The sequence below is a fragment of the Miniopterus schreibersii genome (assembly GCF_964146895.1).
Source record: "Miniopterus schreibersii genome assembly, chromosome: 20".
NCBI lineage: Eukaryota > Metazoa > Chordata > Mammalia > Chiroptera > Miniopteridae > Miniopterus > Miniopterus schreibersii.
In genome coordinates this window covers 12,682,887-12,700,381 of record NC_138122.1, presented here as the reverse complement: position 1 = coordinate 12,700,381, position 17,495 = coordinate 12,682,887, and the positions used below count along the sequence as shown (strand labels likewise).

General features: G+C 43.1%; 1 protein-coding gene and 1 pseudogene across 3 annotated transcripts in view; one reads left to right on the top strand and one right to left on the bottom strand.

The window, feature by feature from the left end:
• DGCR2 (DiGeorge syndrome critical region gene 2) overlaps nucleotides 1–17,495 on the bottom strand; it is a 53,333-nt gene that overhangs the window by 21,100 nt on the left and 14,738 nt on the right. The window contains exons 2-4 of one of the 2 annotated variants that reach the window (XM_081122539.1): nucleotides 13,749–13,871; nucleotides 1,676–1,801; nucleotides 371–581 (exon numbers count right to left, since the gene is read on the bottom strand). In XM_081122539.1, the coding sequence (XP_080978665.1) occupies nucleotides 371–581; nucleotides 1,676–1,801; nucleotides 13,749–13,871 (460 nt within the window). The remainder of the gene's footprint in view (nucleotides 1–370; nucleotides 582–1,675; nucleotides 1,802–13,748; nucleotides 13,872–17,495) is intronic. The other variant, XM_081122540.1, reaches the window with a different exon arrangement.
• LOC308549729 (U1 small nuclear ribonucleoprotein C pseudogene) lies at nucleotides 7,816–8,355 on the top strand (annotated as a pseudogene). The gene has a single exon. The product of its transcript is annotated as a U1 small nuclear ribonucleoprotein C pseudogene (transcript).

The following is a 17,495-nucleotide window of genomic DNA, read 5'->3' as shown; positions in this document are numbered from 1 at the left end:
GTGGATGAGCATCAATCTATGACACAGGAGATTGTGGTTCGATTCCCTGTCAGGGCACATGCCCGGTTGTGGGCTCGATCCCCAGTAGAGGGCGTGCAGGAGGCAGTGATCAATGACTCTCGTCACTGATGTTTCTATTGCTCTCTCCCTCTTCCTTCCTCTAAAATCAATAAAAACATATTAAAAAAAAAAAAAAGGACGCACCTCATCTCAATGCCCACTCTAAACCCCTGAATCTCTATTTCCAGTGCTCTTTTCCAAAATGCTGGCTGCTGGCTATACCTTAGGACTGCCACAGTGGCCAAGAGGCTATGTGCTTAGTGGGCACTGGCCTGACCCCCAGGCCCCTGGGTCCCCATCCAGGACTCACTTGTGCTGGTCCTGCCAAGCAAAACTCCGCTCTGGCTGGTCCCATTCCTGGGCCAGGACAAAGCGCAGCTCCTGGTCAGTGGAGAAGGTGGCGAGGGAACCATTGACACGCTGGCAGGTCTGTGCAGCGTCCCAGTAGTTCTCCCCGCTCAGGTAGACCCTGTAGCAGCTGGCCGTTCCTTCATAGTGGTGCCACCCTGTCGGGCACTTCCCTAGGAAACATGAAGGACAGAAGGGGAGTTGTCCCCCCAAATTAGGATCCTCAATCCAAAACAAAATTATCTATGCTACTCAGAAATCACCCTAGAGAAATGGGGAAATTGAAGTTCAAGAGGAAAAGCTCTGCTACAAAGACCACGTACTTTGTGGAATATTCAAGTTTAAGATACAGATGCAACCTAAAGTACAAGTATATTCAGTGATTCCTCCCATTTCTATTAGGTCTTTAATTTACTTGGCAGTAAAGACTGGCTGCTGAATTCTTTCAATAAAGTGAAGTTCATTCTCCGATTGTTTGGTTAACAAGATGGCAGAACTGCCCACGCCAGCTTACTGCAAGGCCTGGTAGGAGTGGGCAAGGAGGCTCCCTGCGCACTCTGTCCTGCCCAAATGCTGGCTCTCTGGCCACCCTGCCAGCAAGCCTGCAGCTTCCTGAGCCTACTCCTCCACTATCCTTCTCTCTTCACATGGGTGATGGCCAGTACTACCCTAAAACAGAAGCACAGGTGATCATAGCTGGAATTGTTGCACCCACTGAGATTGTGGGACCAACTCCTACCTCCTAAAGATGTGACTATAAGGCCCAGGTGGTTCCATGGTGGGCAGAAGCCAAGTAGCCAGCTGAAGTCAGAGTCTCCATTAGATGAGCTGGGCCAGATATCTCCTTGCCAGGTGGACCTGCCCCGAGGGTCGGCAAGACTCTGTACCATATGGCTGGCTTTAGGTAAGGGCAACCACCTGTTCTACAGGATCTATAACCTTCAAATACCTACCTCCTAACTAAGAGTACACTGATGAAGAGTAACACTTTTTTACAAAGCCAGTTAATGAAATGCAATTTTCTAATGCATCTACATCTTGTGGAACAGGTAAAACTTCTTAAAAACTGATGCTTGTGTTTTTATTATTTAGAACATGTGTGTAACTTATGAACAATGCAACTGAGATTACATGAGGGGAAAGATACCCTGAAGGGCTGTTTTAAAAAACACACTGCACCCCTTACACAGCCAAGCTGCACCAGGAGAGCCAGGGAACATGTGGGTTATAAGGGTTTAGTTACAAACAGAGCAGGTCTGCAACTTACTGCTGAAGCGAACGGGCTGTGCCACATTCACTGCATGGAAATGCGTGGGGTCGCCACCTCGGGCCCGCCCCTGCCTCGGATCCACAGCCTCCTTCTCATGGTAAGAACGCGAATCCCCAGTCACTTCTGAAAGCAAAAAGAGAAGTGGGCTTTATTATAAACACTGCTCTCACAGCAGCGTGGTCAGACTACCTGAAGCTGGGAAGACTGGAAGTGGGTGCAGCATATATTCCATTTATTCAGGTTTTCTTAAGAACTCTATAAAACGTTGCTCTTTGTATCAAATGGATCACATGCACATCTTATTAGCAGTCTTCATTTTTTTTTACTACCAATGATCGTGAAATAAGGTCTCCCCTTCATTGCATTTTCTAACAGGCTACTGCTGGCACAGCACAAGGTCAGCCATTCCTGCTGAAAATCTCTCAGCAGCTCTAGCCCCATTGGGGGCTTCTTCCAGAGTCTAGGCGGCCCTCCTGCCCCCAGACTGCCTGGGAGCCTCCTGTTAGCATGAAGGGGCTGTGCATGACCCTCTTGGCACTGGGCCTGAGTTGCCATCTGTCCACCTCCCTGATGGTCCCTCTTACAGCCTCGAGGTTAGGGCCTCGGTAAATTCCTGCCTAGCTCCATGGTGCCTGGCATAGGCCCTGGCGTGCAGCAGGCCTTGATGCATGGCTGGAAGTGTGAACAGGAAGCTGAAGACGAGGAATAATTCTAGTTTTATGTATCATGGTTTAATAGTAATTTGCAGGTCAGTCCTTCCAGTCTCTTTTTAGGGTTCTTCAACCCCCTGTGAAAGGAGAACCATTCTCCCCCTTCTCAGAGAAGGGAGGAGATTTACCAAGGCACAGTGCAGGAAAGAGTCAGGGGCAATATCCCTCCTGAACCACCCTCCCCCCACTCTGCCTGCATGGGGGCACCTTGGTGCACAGTGAGGGATACCTGGTGCAAGGTCAGGACAGACAATGACACACTTGGTCTGCATGGCTACACAGACAGAACCACAGACATCTATCGGTGTGCTCAGCTGGCCTGAGGCAAAGGACACAGTGGGCATGGTTTGGCTTGGCAAGAAGCGTGGCGTGGTGTGGCATGGCATTCGGGGTGGAGGAACGTGGTAGATTAAGGGAAAGGGGTTGTAGGGCCGGGTAGTGTCCCACAAACCCACCTTCCTCGACTCTGTGGCTGGCAATTAGTCCCACTGACTAAAGCTTCTCCAGCCATCTGGTTCTCCTGTTATCACAGACTCTGATATTGTTTTTTATTTCATAAATAATCTACTTTTTCTTATAAAATAACAACTATTCAATGTGAAATATTTGAAAAATATACAAGTTTGGGAAGATAAAACATATTAACCATTACTATGTTAGGGTCCCTCCTTCAGTCTCTTTTTTCCTACATAAATCCTTAAAAATACTGGGGCCACATCAAACACTGTATTTTAGGATTTGCTTTGTAAGCTTAAGACTATAAACTGCTTTCCATATTCTTCTTCTTTTTTTAAAAATATATCTTTATTGATTTCAGAGAGAGGAAAGGAGGGGGAGAGGGAGGGAGAGAGAGAGAGAAAAACATCAATGATGAGAGAGTCACTGATTGGCTGCCTAGCCCGCAACCCGGGCATGTGCCCTGACCCGGAATTGAACCCCAATCTCCTGGGATCGTAGGTTGATGCTTAACTGCTGAGCCACACCCGGCCAGGCGTTCCATATTCTTAAATAAACTAAAGATCACTTTAAATGGCTGCACAGTATTCTGTGAATGGATTTAATTACCACCATCTCGTATGGCACAAAGTTTAGGTTGTTTGCATTCTTACATTAGTCTAAGAAGGGTTGCACTGAATGACTTGTACAGAAATCTGTTTGCGCCTCATCATTTCCTTTTGAGACCCTGGGCCTTACAAGATTTGGCTCTCTTCCCCACTAAGTACTGAGTGGAGTATTTCCAGCTCCTTCTCAGGCATGTGATGGGAATCAGGTGCCATATGATTGAGAATCATTCTAAAATATAAAATGTGCTACTAGTGGCTGAGATAAGCTCAACATAAGGCAAAGAACTCAAAAGGAGAAGCATCTACAAGGCTTTGGAGTGAGTGATCCTGCCACCAACACAACCGCCTCATTTGCTGCTGCCCCTGCGGAAGGTGGTCTGAGGTTGCAGCTGCTCTCTTCCAACACCCAGCCCTAGGGGCCAGCAACACCATCTCTCTAGGACTGGAGTGCCCCATGCACATACACTGAACACCACTGCTCCAGGGAGGAGACTGACAGCTCTGGCACAAGGATAGCACTATGAAGCCTTCCTCCTCCCTTTCCCAGGCAGGCAGAGGATCACGAAGATCCACACTGGCCTTCTCAGGGAGGGTGGACTTAGGATCGGGAGATGAGGGAAGGGAACAGAAGGGCTTCCTAGCAGAGGGCACTGCTTGGGCAAAGGCAGGCATGTCTGGGGTAAGCTTGAGGACAAGTTTGGGTGTGGCAGAAGCTACACCTAAATTTCATATCTCCCTTCTGTCTGATCAAAGGAGCAAGACCTGTGATTCCACTTTGCATCTTGGCCTCTTCCCCAGACCAAGAAAAGCATGTGGTCTATGCCAGGCCACAATGCTCACAGAAGGACAGATGGATTTAGGACAGTGATTTTCAACCTTTTTCATCTCATAGCACACGTAAACAAATTACTAAAATTTTGCGGCACACCAAAAAATATATTTTTTGCTAATCAGACAAAAAAAGGGCATAATTTGATTCATTCACAATGGACATTACTGTGGTATTTCCATTATATCATAGATGTTCTTTACATTGATTCTTTCCCCTCTCAGCTAGGGCCAGGGTGGATTCGCTAAGTAGAATCTCACTGAGGATAAGGGTTAGCATTGCTAGCCCAGTGACAACCACCTTTGCTTCTATTTTATCGACGGTTTGAGACCTATGCTTCTGAAATACCAATATGAGCATTTTTGTTTTTCCACTTTACGCCCATGTGGACATATATAACACAACAGAGAATAACTGCAAAAAGACAGCCCTATAAGCTCCCAAATCTGCCTCCCTCCTGTTGCTTCTGGGTCCACAATTGTCTAGGCAAAAGTTCCCCGAGGGAATGCCTTACCTTCTGCTACTGCCCCTAACAGGAGCTGAAGCCACCAGATAGAGTCCTATAACACTCAAACTGCAGCCTTGAGTCTCAACTGCCAGCAGAGACATAGAAGAACAGACTGACCTGGGCGGAACACCTTACCCAAGGTCTTAATTCCTACATATGCACATCACAAGATGAAACAGAAATCCCTGCTTTCCCTTCTCCCAGCCCCGTTCCTATAACCCATTTCCCAGAGACAACTGATTTCTTCAGATACACTCACTGACTGAGCTAAACCACCCACAGTCAGGGGTCTCCGGGAGAGAAGGTTCCAAAATGACTCTGGCAGAGTATATGATAGATCTACAACTGAAGAGAAATCAGGAAAGAGGTCCTGCTAAGGACATTACCCAAAAAAACTACATTTATAGCCACTTTGGAAAAGAATTTGGCAATTTCTTAAAAAGTTAAACATAAATTTACAATCTGATCCAGAAATTCCACTCCTCTGTATTTGCCCAAGAGAAATGAAAGCATATGTCCCATCAAAGACGTGTACACTAGCCCTGGTCAGGTAGTTCAGTTGGTTAAGACAGTCGTCCTGATATGCCAAGGTTGCAGGCCAAGGTTGCGGGTTCGATCCTTATCAAGGCACATACAAAAATCAATCAATGAATGAATAAGTGGAACAACAAATGGATGTTTCTCTTCCTCTCTCTCAAGTCAATTTAAAAAAAAAATGTGTACACTAATGTTCACAGTCGCTTTATTCACAAAGTGAAAGCAACTCCAATACCCATCAAATAATGAATGGTTAAACAAAATGTGGTATTATCCATACAAGGCAACAGTTGTTGAGGAAAAGCAACAACCTACTGACACATGGATGAACCTCACAAACACCCTAAGTGAATGAAGCCAGACGCAAAAGAGCACAAACTGTATAATTCATTTTATATGAAGTGTCCAGAAAAACAATTCTATAAGAGACAGAAAATAGATTAATAGGTCCATGGGAATGGGGGAGGGAACAGGGAGTAACTCTAAATGGACATGGATCTCTTGGAGGTGATGGAAATGTTTTAAAATTACTACTGTGATGGATGACTGCAGAATTCTGTTAATTTACCCAAAATCAATGACTTTACACTTTTAAAACCAGTGAATCTTATGGTATATAAATTATATCAACACAACTGTTAAAAAATTAAAAATCTAACAGGACACATGAAGTTTTTTTTTTTAAAGTACATACATAGGTTTAAATAAAAGTAAAACAAAGAGAAAATGACATGAATGAACATTAAAAACATTATGCTAAGTAAAAGAAGCCAGACACAAAGACCACATTTCTGACTCCATTTCTGTGAAATGAGCAGAAGAGGCAAATCCACAGAGACAGAGGTAGATTAGTGGTTGCCAAGGGCTGAGGCTTGAGAAGAAACAGAGAGTACTTGTTGATAGGTACCAGGTTTCATTTTGGGGTGACAAAAATGTTCTAAAATTGATTGTGGTGATGGTTGCACAGCTCTGTGAATATTCTAAAATCCATTGAAAACCATGTTAAATTGACAAATTATGAGACTTACATTTCAATAAAGCTGTTATCAAACAACAAAAAGAAGAAGTTGATGACAATGCAACTCTGTGGTAAGAACAAACTGTGCTAGCAAAAAGGAAATGGAATCCTCCACCATGGCCCAGCTAAGAGCACTTGCAGTGAGAGAGAACTCTGGGAGTGAAGAGGGAAGAGTCAGGCAACTTGTTTAGGGCAAGTCAATAGAGAATGCCTAAAAACCATGGAATTTGGAGACACAGTTAATACCAAGTGAAATAGCTAAAGTAATCTCAAGTATTTGCTTCTGAGAAGTAGAAACTGGAGGGGCCCACTGTGGATGCTATTTTTTCAATAAAAAATTACAGAACTATTTGAATACTCAAATTGTATGTGTAAAATAACTTGAAAAAAACTAAAACTAAAATTTTGATTGACAATTAAAATCAGTTGCTCCTCAGATCCAGCAGGCACTCATATCAGTGTTGCTGCTGAGACATAATGAATGGTTAAACAAAATGTGGTATTATCCATACAAGGCAACAGTTGTTGAGGAAAAGCAACAAACTACTGACACATGGATAAACCTCAAAAACATGCTACATGAATGAAGCCAGATACAAAAGAGCACAAACTGTATGATTCATTTTATATGAAGTGTCCAGAAAATATCAATGTCACACTGATTCCTGATATTTTCATGGTGACCTATGTTCTTCCTCTTTGGAGGCTGTAGCACTCTCTGTATTCCTGATGTGCAGCAATTACACAAGGAGGTATCTTGTCTAGGTCTTTTAAAAATTACTGTGCCCTTCTAATCCAAAGCTATATGACATCTTGCTAATTCCCTCCCCTCCCCTCTTTTGTCTTTCTTACTCAATTGTTCCTTTTCATAGCATTCTGTTCACATCTAGAAAAAAGACTGTATATATATATATACATATTCATTGCGGTAAAATATACACAACAAAGTTTTAGTCATTTTTTATTTCCTTTTTCTTTTTAAAGTATGTCTATTGATTTCAGAGAGAGGAAGGGAGAGAGACAGAAACATCAATGATGAGTCATTGATCGGCTGCCTCCTGCACGCCCGACTGGGGATCGAGCCCGCAACCCGGGCATGTGCTCTGACCAAGAATCGAACCCCGATCGCCCGGATCCTAGGTCGAAGCTCAACCGCTGAGCCACACCAGGCCGGGCAACACTTGTTTTGATAGCAGCCATCCTAATGGGTGTAAGGTGGTATCTCACTGCGGTTTTGATTTGTGTTGCGGTCCTGTGTTCTTAAGGCTCCATTACAAAGTCATGATTGCTTTAAGTCTTTGGCCTTTAGCGACTGAACTCAATCTCCATCTCCTCTCCTCTCCTGTAGGCGTGAAGGTGGGACTGAAAGTTCCAAACCTCTAATCCTATGGTTGGTTGTCTTGGCAACCAGCCCCAGGTGGGGCCTAAAAGTCACCGTACTGAAGGAATAGTAAATGGCCTGCAGAACAGCATGCCTAAGTTTTATTGTGACTACTGTGAAACATACCTCACCCATGACTCTCCATCTGTGAGAAAGACACACTGCAGTAGTAGGAAACACAAAGAGTGAGAAAGATGCTATCAGAAATGGATGGAAGAGCAGGCTCAGAGTCTGACAAAACAATGGCAGCATTTCAGCAACGGAAGATACTTCCTACTCCATTCTCTGCTCCTCCTCTTGCAGGGGCAATGATCCCACCTCTCCCCAGTCTTCAGGGACCCCTCACCTCGGTATGATGCCAGCACCCCACATGAGGGGCCTCCGATGATGTCAATGATGGGTTCTCCTCCTCCTGGGATGATGCCAGTGGGACCTGCTCCTGGAATGAGGCCGCCTATGGGGGGACCCCCAATGATGAGACCTCCCTCCTGTCACATGATGGTGCTCACTTGACCAGGAATGACTCCACCAGACAGACAGGGAGAAAGGAGAGGATCTTTCTATCAGTTTTATATTATTTGTTCTACTCCGCCAGGGGATCGTGATGCTGTGACTCTGGGTACTTTCTAATGACATGACAAGGAAGACTCCCTCCCTCTTCCTATCTAAGAGAGAATAATTTTAGAGGGGAGAAGCAGGATCAAAAAAGCAATTTTCATTTGTATTGCAAAATGTGAAAATAAAACTGCCACCTCTTTTGGTTAAATAAATAAATAAATAAATGTCACTTCATTAATAAAATAAAAGACACCTTTTATCATTCTCAACACTTAGAAATTCGAAGAGTTTTGGGAGCTGTGAGCCAAGAACTGTAGATAAAGATAAAATATCTTATAAATCATATCTCAGGGTCAGAGACCTAAATATAAGAGTTAAACTGTAAAACTCTTAGAAGAAACATAGGAGAAAAGTTTCATGACATTGGATTTGGCAATGATCTTTTACATGAGACACCCAAAACACAGGCAACAAAAGAAAAACTGGGCTATATCAAAATTAGAAACTTCTGTGCGTTAAATGAAACACTGAACAGAGTGAAAAGGCAGTCTACGAAGTGGGAGAAAATATTTGTAAATCATATCTGATCAGGGGTTAATATTCAGAATGTATAAAGAATACCTACAAGTCAACAACAAAAACACAAATAATCCAATTTAAAAATGGGCAAAGGATCTGAACTTCTCCAAAGAAGATATACATTGCCTGGCCACTGTGGCTCAGTGGCTGAGCATCAACCCAGAAACCAAGAGGTAACAGTTCGATTCCCAGGCAGGGAATATGCCTGGGTTTCAGGCTCGATCCCCAGTAGGGGGCATGCAGGAGGCAGCCGATCAATTACGTTTCTCATCAATGTTTCTCTCTCTCTAAAAATCAATTAGAAAAATACATATTCAAAGAAGGCACACATCATTCTTATTTTAGTTATGTGGACATCCTTCTTTTGTCAATCTAGCTAAAGGTTTGTCAATTTTGTGGCTCTTTGGTTTTATTGAGTTTTTCAATTGTTTTTCAATTCTCTATCTTCTGCTATCTTTGGGTTTAGTTTGTTCTTTTTCTAGTTCCTTAAGGTACACTGTTAGGTTGTTGATTTGAAATCTTTCTTTTTTAAAAATTTAAGTGTTTACAGCTATACATTTCTCTCTTAGCAATTTTCATTGCTTCCTATTAGTTTTGGTATGTTGTGTTTTCATTTCCATTTGTCTCAAGATATTTTCTAATTTCCTTTGTGATTTCTTCTTGATGCTGACTTTTTAAAGAGGGTGCTGGTGGCCCTGGCCAGTGTGGCTCAGTTGGTTGGGCATCCTCCTATGTACCGAAGGGTTGCTGGTTCCATTCCCTGTCAGGGCACAGGCCCAGGTTTTGGGCTCCATTCCCGGTGGGGGGCATGCAGAAGGCAGCTGATAGATTTTCACTCTCACATCAATGTTTCTCTCTCCCCCCACCCCTTCTTTTTTCTCTAAAAATCAATAAAAAAATCTTTTAAAAAAGTATGTTGGTGAATTTCTAGGTATTTGTGAATTTTCTAGCTTTCTTCTGTTGATTTCCAATTTCATTCCATTGTGATTAGAAAATATACTTTGTATGATTTCAATCTTTTAAATTTATTAAAGCTTGTTTTGTAGTCTAACATATGGTCTATCCTGGAGAATCTTCCATGTGCACTTGAGAAAAAAAGTGTATTCTGCTGTTGTTGGGTGATCCTGTAAGTGCCCAAGGCTCTGTTCACATTCTTTATTGCTACCTTTTGATAAATGGAAGATCTTAGGTATTCTAAACTAGCTTCTAGAAGTTTTTCTTTAATTAACCTGAGACTGATTTTCCTGATATGCTGTATGTTAGGGTTCCAATTTCCTTCTTTTCAGACTGTCACAGCACTACATACTGAAGAATCTAGTAACTTTTGCCCAGTGATATGTAATTCCACCTCTGCCATATATCAAGTTTCTCAGGTCTGTTTCTGGCAGCTCTTCTCTCCCACTGGCCAATTCATGCTACCCTGAGCCAATGGTAAAGTAAGCCTTGACACTGGTAAGGCAAGTGCTCACTCCTCACTCTTCTTCAAAGTGCCCTAACAATATTAGGAGATTCTTATTCTAAACATTTTAGAACTAAGTTGTCACATTTAAAAAAAAACCCTCTGGAGATGCACTGAGTCAACAGATCAATGTAAAAACAGGCAGCTTGACCACATTGAGTCTTCCTAGCCAAGAACATCCTGTCTCTTATTTTTTCAAGTCATCTTTAATGACTCAATAAAGTTGTAAATTTTTCTCCATAAAAATTTTACACATCTTCTGTTAGTTCCCATTTATATCAAAGCTGGTTCAGTTAGGAGAACAGAAACCATGCAAACTATTTCAAACACAAAGGGGTTTAATACAGGGAAGAAGTGCTTTCGAAACAACAGAAAAGGCAACAGTTTAAGGAAAGTGGGCCACCTCTGTCTATTTCACCACTGCAGCTGCAGTCCAGAGTCAGGAAGCTGCTGTTGCCATTCACAGGTGAGGAAACTGCAGAAAACTGCTGCCAGATTGCAGCTGTCCTGCAGCCCTGAGACAGCTGGCCAGTGGGGAATGTGGAAGCCACTGCACTCGCTCACCTCAGTCTAGGCCACACACCCACACCAGAGCCAGAGGAAGGAGGATTTTTCTACCTATCTTCCACCTTCCAAACTTCATGGGAAGGATCTCATGGGCTAAATGATACCCTGGAGCCTACTGGCAGGGGGTCTGACTATTACAGCTCCAGCCTTCCAGCCCCAAAAGGCAGGGAATGTACTGAATGCCCAGACTATATCTAGCATATCACCCATTTTCTATTTTCCATAACCACGCTGAAATTACTGATCTACTGTTACATCTTTTCCCATTTTCTTTGACCCTGTGGTTTTTTATCTTATTGTAATTTTAGCAGGCTTTTAGCAGGGCAATGAAATAATCTCACATGGTCATTCCAGAGTCCTAAAGTCTATGTTCAAAAACAAACTGACTAAGCATGGTTTAAACGCTCCCTACAAATAGGAAGGTCACAGCAAAGGTGATTATTAGCTAACTTCCTGTCCGCACCCCCCTCATATAGGTTAATGAGTACTTAATCTATATCCATGATTTTTACAAAAGTTAATTTCTTTTAAAATAAACTAGAAAGAAATATGACAAAATTTCAACAGTTATTAATTCAGGGACGTGAGAAACTTATTCTTTGTATATTATGATAATTTAAATTTCTCAGAATCCCAACTCTAAAACAATCAGAAATCAGTCTGCTATTCCACCTGGATCAGGGTGTGTGCCACTACACCAGAAGACAGGCACAGTAATGGGAGTCAACGGGAAAGCAGAGGTAGGCTAAGTGGTCCAACAGGGTCTCAGCCTTCTCCTTGAGCATACACGACTCTGTTAGGCCTCAGTGAGTTTGTGTTTGCACACTGTCGTTGTCATCACGCCCTCAATGGTTGGGGACCGGAACACATCATCTACTCAGAACTCTGGGCTCCTGTAGGATAGACTTTAGTTTTCTGTCTGGGGAGAAAATACAGGAACCTATGCAAGTCAACAGTTAGACTGAAGGGACTTGTAGCCCTCTGTGCCAACCATGTAACCCAAAAGAGAAATCAGATCTAGTCCCTGCCTTCAGTCCACAGTGCATTGATAGATGAAAAAGCTGAACCATGAGTGAGTATCATAGTTTTCAGTATCTATAACAGGGCAGTTATTACACACAATCTTAAAAGCTAAGCCAAAAGGCCCTTTGAAAACAGCAGATAAACCATGCTTCCATTTTAAAGCAAGCCAAGAACCATTTGGTTCTTTGTTTGGAAAATTCTCTAGGAGGCTAGATATGAAGTCTCACCCCGTAAGTCAGATGAGGGGAAGCTCCCAGGCACGATCACCCTCCCTCTCCAGGCTGACACAACACATAGAACTTACATCTGAAGTACTGGGAAGTTTACACTGTCTGGGTTGTGACCCAAGGAATGACTAGGTGGTCTCCCAAACACAGGGCTATCCCAGAGGCTCCTAACCCAGCCACCACCATTAAAACTCTCATTTGGAAAGGCAGATGCCTCAACCACAGACATGCACACCCAATGAAGAAAGAATAGGCATAAGGGATGATTGAAAGGGGCCCCTTTACAGGCAAATAAGTCCAAACAGACCACCTCTATTTCTTATTTTGGAACGCTCCCTCAATGAACTGTCCTAAGCTCAAATGTCAAAATCTCCTTGATGTCCCATCTCATCCCCTGGTTGGAGTTAATCAGCACCTGGCCTATAGGAATTACAATACTCTTTTCACTTACTGAATGCTGAAAAGGATCCCATCCTAGGCCAGGTCCCACTAAGGAAGAGGATAGGCCTCCTGTCCTCAGGGAATTCAGTCTGGAAGGAGATTAAGCATGGGCACAAGTGATGGTAAGAACTACCAGCGGTTCTACATGCTGTCAGAGAGGGACAGAGTAGGTGTTAGCAGAAGCCAACCTATAGCCAATGGGCCCAGAGATGCTTTCTTGTTGTGGAATCATCTAGCCAAACCTTGAAGGATGGGTAGAATCTGTCCACACAGAAACAACACAAGAGGATTCCAGGAAAAGAGAAAGGCATAAATGAAGTATGTGGCTATGAAATTCTTAATGGGCTACGCCCAGGAAATAGCTTAGCTGAGTCACTGAAGGGAAGATAAAAAACTGGATTGGCAAAAAAACCAAACAAGCCAGCTTGTGAAGAAATTTGAATGCGAGGCCCAAGAGTTTAGGTCTGAGATTCCTTCCTCTTAGGGCATTTACCAGAACCACCCAGGTCTTGGACACATTAGCGTGTGTATGTGTGTGTGTCTCTCTCACACACACCTGCAGGAGTACATGCGAGACACTATACTGTCCACCCTAACCAAAGTTGAGTACCAGAGGTGTAGTGAACACCATTACTTATTGGGTGTGTAATATTCTTTGAGGGTGCTGGAACAGAAACCAGGTGGAGGACCAATGATTTAGACTTTCTGTGGCATTCTATGTCTTTATGAGAAGACACATCATCGTGAGAAAAACCCCAAGTGAAAGATTATACTAGTGACTGAGTGAGTAGGACAGATAGGAAAAGCCAGTCTAAATGACCCTTGTCAGGATTCTAGTCAAGTCTCACAGACATCTACCTCCAAAGTCGGGCAAGAGAGAGGCAAGAAGCCACCACACTTCAGGCACTGCTCTCAGGGCCAGCAGCACCTCCCAAAATGTGGCATCATGGGAGCTTCTCTTGCCTCACCACAGATGGCCTGACCCTGGCATCTTACAACTTCTGAAATCTACCTGTCAAGAATCTATTTTTTAAAAAGATAAAGAGAGAGGGGAGGAGGAGCTCAAAATAATCTTCCAGCACAAGGATATAGCATGGGGTACCAGTTGACACCATCTCCCCATAATGGGAAGCATGGGCCACGTGCATCTAACTGCCCGACACACTCACCTGGACAGTTGGCTTCGTCGCTCTCATCCTCACAAGTCACCCAGCCGTCACACTGCCAGGGGAGGGGGATGCACTGGATGGTGCCGCTGCGACAGGCAAACTGCCCAGGGTTGCACCGCAGCTCTGTGAAACCAAAGGGCAAGAGGCCGTTGAGGAAGTGGCAGTAGCAGCGGAGACCTGGAGCGGCCAGGCCTGTCACCGCCTGGTCCTGCCACCACCTGGTCCCCATGAGCGTGGGCCAGACACCAGGCAGCCTGCCTACAGCCTGCTTCCTTGGGGGCCTGCACGCACGCCCCAAGGAAGAGCCAAGAGCTGTACCCAAACTGCCACAAGTACCCAGAGCATCGCAACCCCCCAAAACATTGACCTTTATGCGCCACCCACTCAAACATATACTGCGGCATTTCTGCTCCACGTCAGGCTCTGCTGTGCACTGCAGAGGAGACAGAAACAAGAGGGCACACCTCTAACCTCCTGAGGGATTCTGGGTCAATAGAGAAAACACACATACGCTCTATAGACATATACGGACACACATACACACTCAGGTTTCTGACGAAGCACAAATGTATGCTAAAACAACATGAGAATGAACTGCTCTGGATGCTTCTTAAAGAAGGTGGGGTGTGAACAGGGTTCCCAAGGCAGGTTGATGGTTTCAGAAGTACATATAACATAATAGGAAGGGAAGAGCAATCCAGAAAAAGCAGGGCTTAAGAAAATATCAAAAGGCAGGGGAACATGCCAATTAGACTGTGTGAGTTGACAGATGTGGAATCACTGGAGATAAGATTGGAAATGTAAGAAGGATCAGACTGTGGAGGCTTTGAGGGTAAGATAATTCTGACCTTTATTTGGTATGCTGTGGGGAGCCAATAAGTAATGTGATAAGATTCGTGTTTTAAGCAGATATCACTGGCAATGGTTTCTGGAAGCAATTAAAATAGGAGACCAGACAAAAACATTAAATAACTTAGCTAAGTAAGGTCTTGAACTGAGATAGGGGTTGGCAAATTACAGCCCATGGGCTAACTCCCACCCTTCCCACCATTTTTAAAAATAAACTTTTCTTGGAAAACAGCCACAAATATATACTGCCTATGGCTGCTTTTGAGCTACAACAGCAGAGCTGAGTAGTTGCATGAGAGACTGTATGACCTGCAAAGCCAAAAAACTTACTCTCTGGTCCTTGAAGAAAAAGGACCTCAGGGATCTCTGGCAGACTCCAGAACTGAGGTGGCAGCTGATAAATGGGCAAACCTTGGAACCAAGGGAAAACACTGAGGCATGAGGGATGAAGTCCTACACTGTAATGTGATGACACAGGAAGAATGGATGGAGTTACAGGAATGAGTGAACGGTCTACCTACAACAACTAAGGACAAAATATAAGAAAACACCAGTTCTCCAGACACTGGATATTAGGCAACGAAGAACAGAGATCCCCAAGAGTCAGAAAACACACAAGCGAGCCTTGCTGCCTGAAGAACATTTCCAGGCTATAAAGCAGGGGGAGGGACTCTAGGGCAGCCCAGAAGACTTGGAGATGAACGGATGCAGCTAAAAACTGAGGGAAACCAAGGCATGAAGAGCTCACAGGGCAGTGCCCTGGAGATCACGAGAGGAGAAAGAGCTGCACAAACAAGACTCTGGAGATGCACAGAGGGACCCCTGGGGAAAGAACCACCCTAAAGGGTAAGAAGGAAGAGTAACCAAAATTCAGCAGGGCTACACACAGTCCCCGTTCTGGAGCCACACTGGAAAAACTCCTAATTCCTGGGGGCACCGAATCAAGTAAGTACTCAGAAGAGTCTTGCCTCATTCCTGGGGGCACTGAATCAAGTAAGTACTCAGAAGAGTCTTGCCTCATTAATGGGGGAAAATGAACTCCAGACTAAATGCTGCTCAGTCCTGCCTAACAAAGATTAAAAGCAAGAGCTAACAAAATCAAATTGTTTCGGAGTCACATCTTAGAACAAAGCTCAAGAATATTTATAGGAATGCAAAAATATGCAGCAGCCAAAAAGGCAAAATTCACAAAGTGTGGCATTCAATAAAAAATTACCAGCCATGCAAAGAACCAGGGAATTACAACCAAAATGAGAAAAAATTCAGTCGATCAAAACTGACTGAGAAATTGTACAAATGAGAATATACACGAGGACATTAAAAGTTATAACTGTAGCCCTGGCCAGTGCAGCTCAGTTGGTTGAGCGTCATCCGTGCACTGAAAGGTTACTGGTTCCATTCCTGGTCAGGATACATACCCAGGTTTCGGGTTCAAGCCCCAGTCAGGGTGCATGTGGGAGGCAACTGATTGATGTTTCTCTCACATGGATGTTTCCCTCTCTTTCCCTCTCCCTTCCTCTCTTCCTTAAAAAAAAAAAAAAAAAATCAATAAAAACATTTTTTTAAAAAAGGATAAAGAACATAATAATCCTAAATGTTTATTAATCTATTGCAGAGCTTTAAAATACCTATGAAAAACTGCTATAACTGCTAAAAGACAAATTCACAATCATAGTCAGAGATTTCGCTCTCCTTCAGACAACCTGAACAACACTATCAACCAACTAGTCCAAACCGACACTTACAGAACACTCTCCACCCAAAAAACAGGCGAATACACAATTATTTTCATATGCACACATAATATTGACCATAATAGAGAATATTATGGGCCATAAAACAAATCTCAGTGAGTTTATAACAACTGAAATTATACAGAGTATGTTGTTTGACCACAATTGAACTAAATTAAAAATAACAGCATAAAGATACCTGAGAAATCTAACTACATGGTAACAACTCACACACTTCTCAACAGCCTATAGGTAAAAGTAAAAATATGGGTCAAATAAGCACATTTAAAAAAAAATTCCTTGAAAGGCACAAACTACTAAAGCTCACTCAAAAAGGAATCAATAACCTGAGTAGCCCTGTAGCTATAAAAGAAATTGAATTTTAGTTTAAAAACTTTGCACAAAGAAAACTCCAGACCCAGATGGCTTCACTGAAAAGTCCTACTAAATATTTAAGGAAGAAATAATATCAATTCCATACAAATTCTTCCAGAAATTTAAATATTTAAGAATTTCCATCACAATAGCATCAAAAACAGGAAACACTTAGGAATAAATATAATGATAGATATGCAAATTCTATACACTTGAAATTACAGAATATTGCTAACAGAAATTTTTTAAAGACCTAAAGTGCTCATGGATCAGTAAGCTCAGTACTATGGAGATATCAATTTTACACAAATCCATTACAGATTCAATGCAATCCCAATCAATATTCCAGCAGGCCTTTTTTTAGAAACTGCCAAACTGATTCCAAAATTCATATGGAAATGCAAAAGACTTAGGATACCCAAGACAACTGTGAAAAGTAAGAACAAAGCTGGAGGGCTCATACTACCTGAACTGAGCACTTATTAAAAGGTACAGTAATCAAGACAGTCTGGCATAAGCATCAAGACAGACATCAAGATCAACGAAACCAGAACAGTGTGTCCAGAAATAGGCATAAGTGGGCAACTGATTTATGAGAAAGGTGCAAAGGCAATTCCCTGCAGAAAGAATCGTCCTTTCAACAAATGGTACCGGAACACCTGGATATCAATTTATTTAACTGATTTTTAGAGAGAGAGGCAGAGAGAAGGAGAGAGAGAGAGAGAAACATCTATGTGAGAGCGGAACATAGATTGGTTGCCTCCTGCACATCCCCTACTGGGGATCGAGC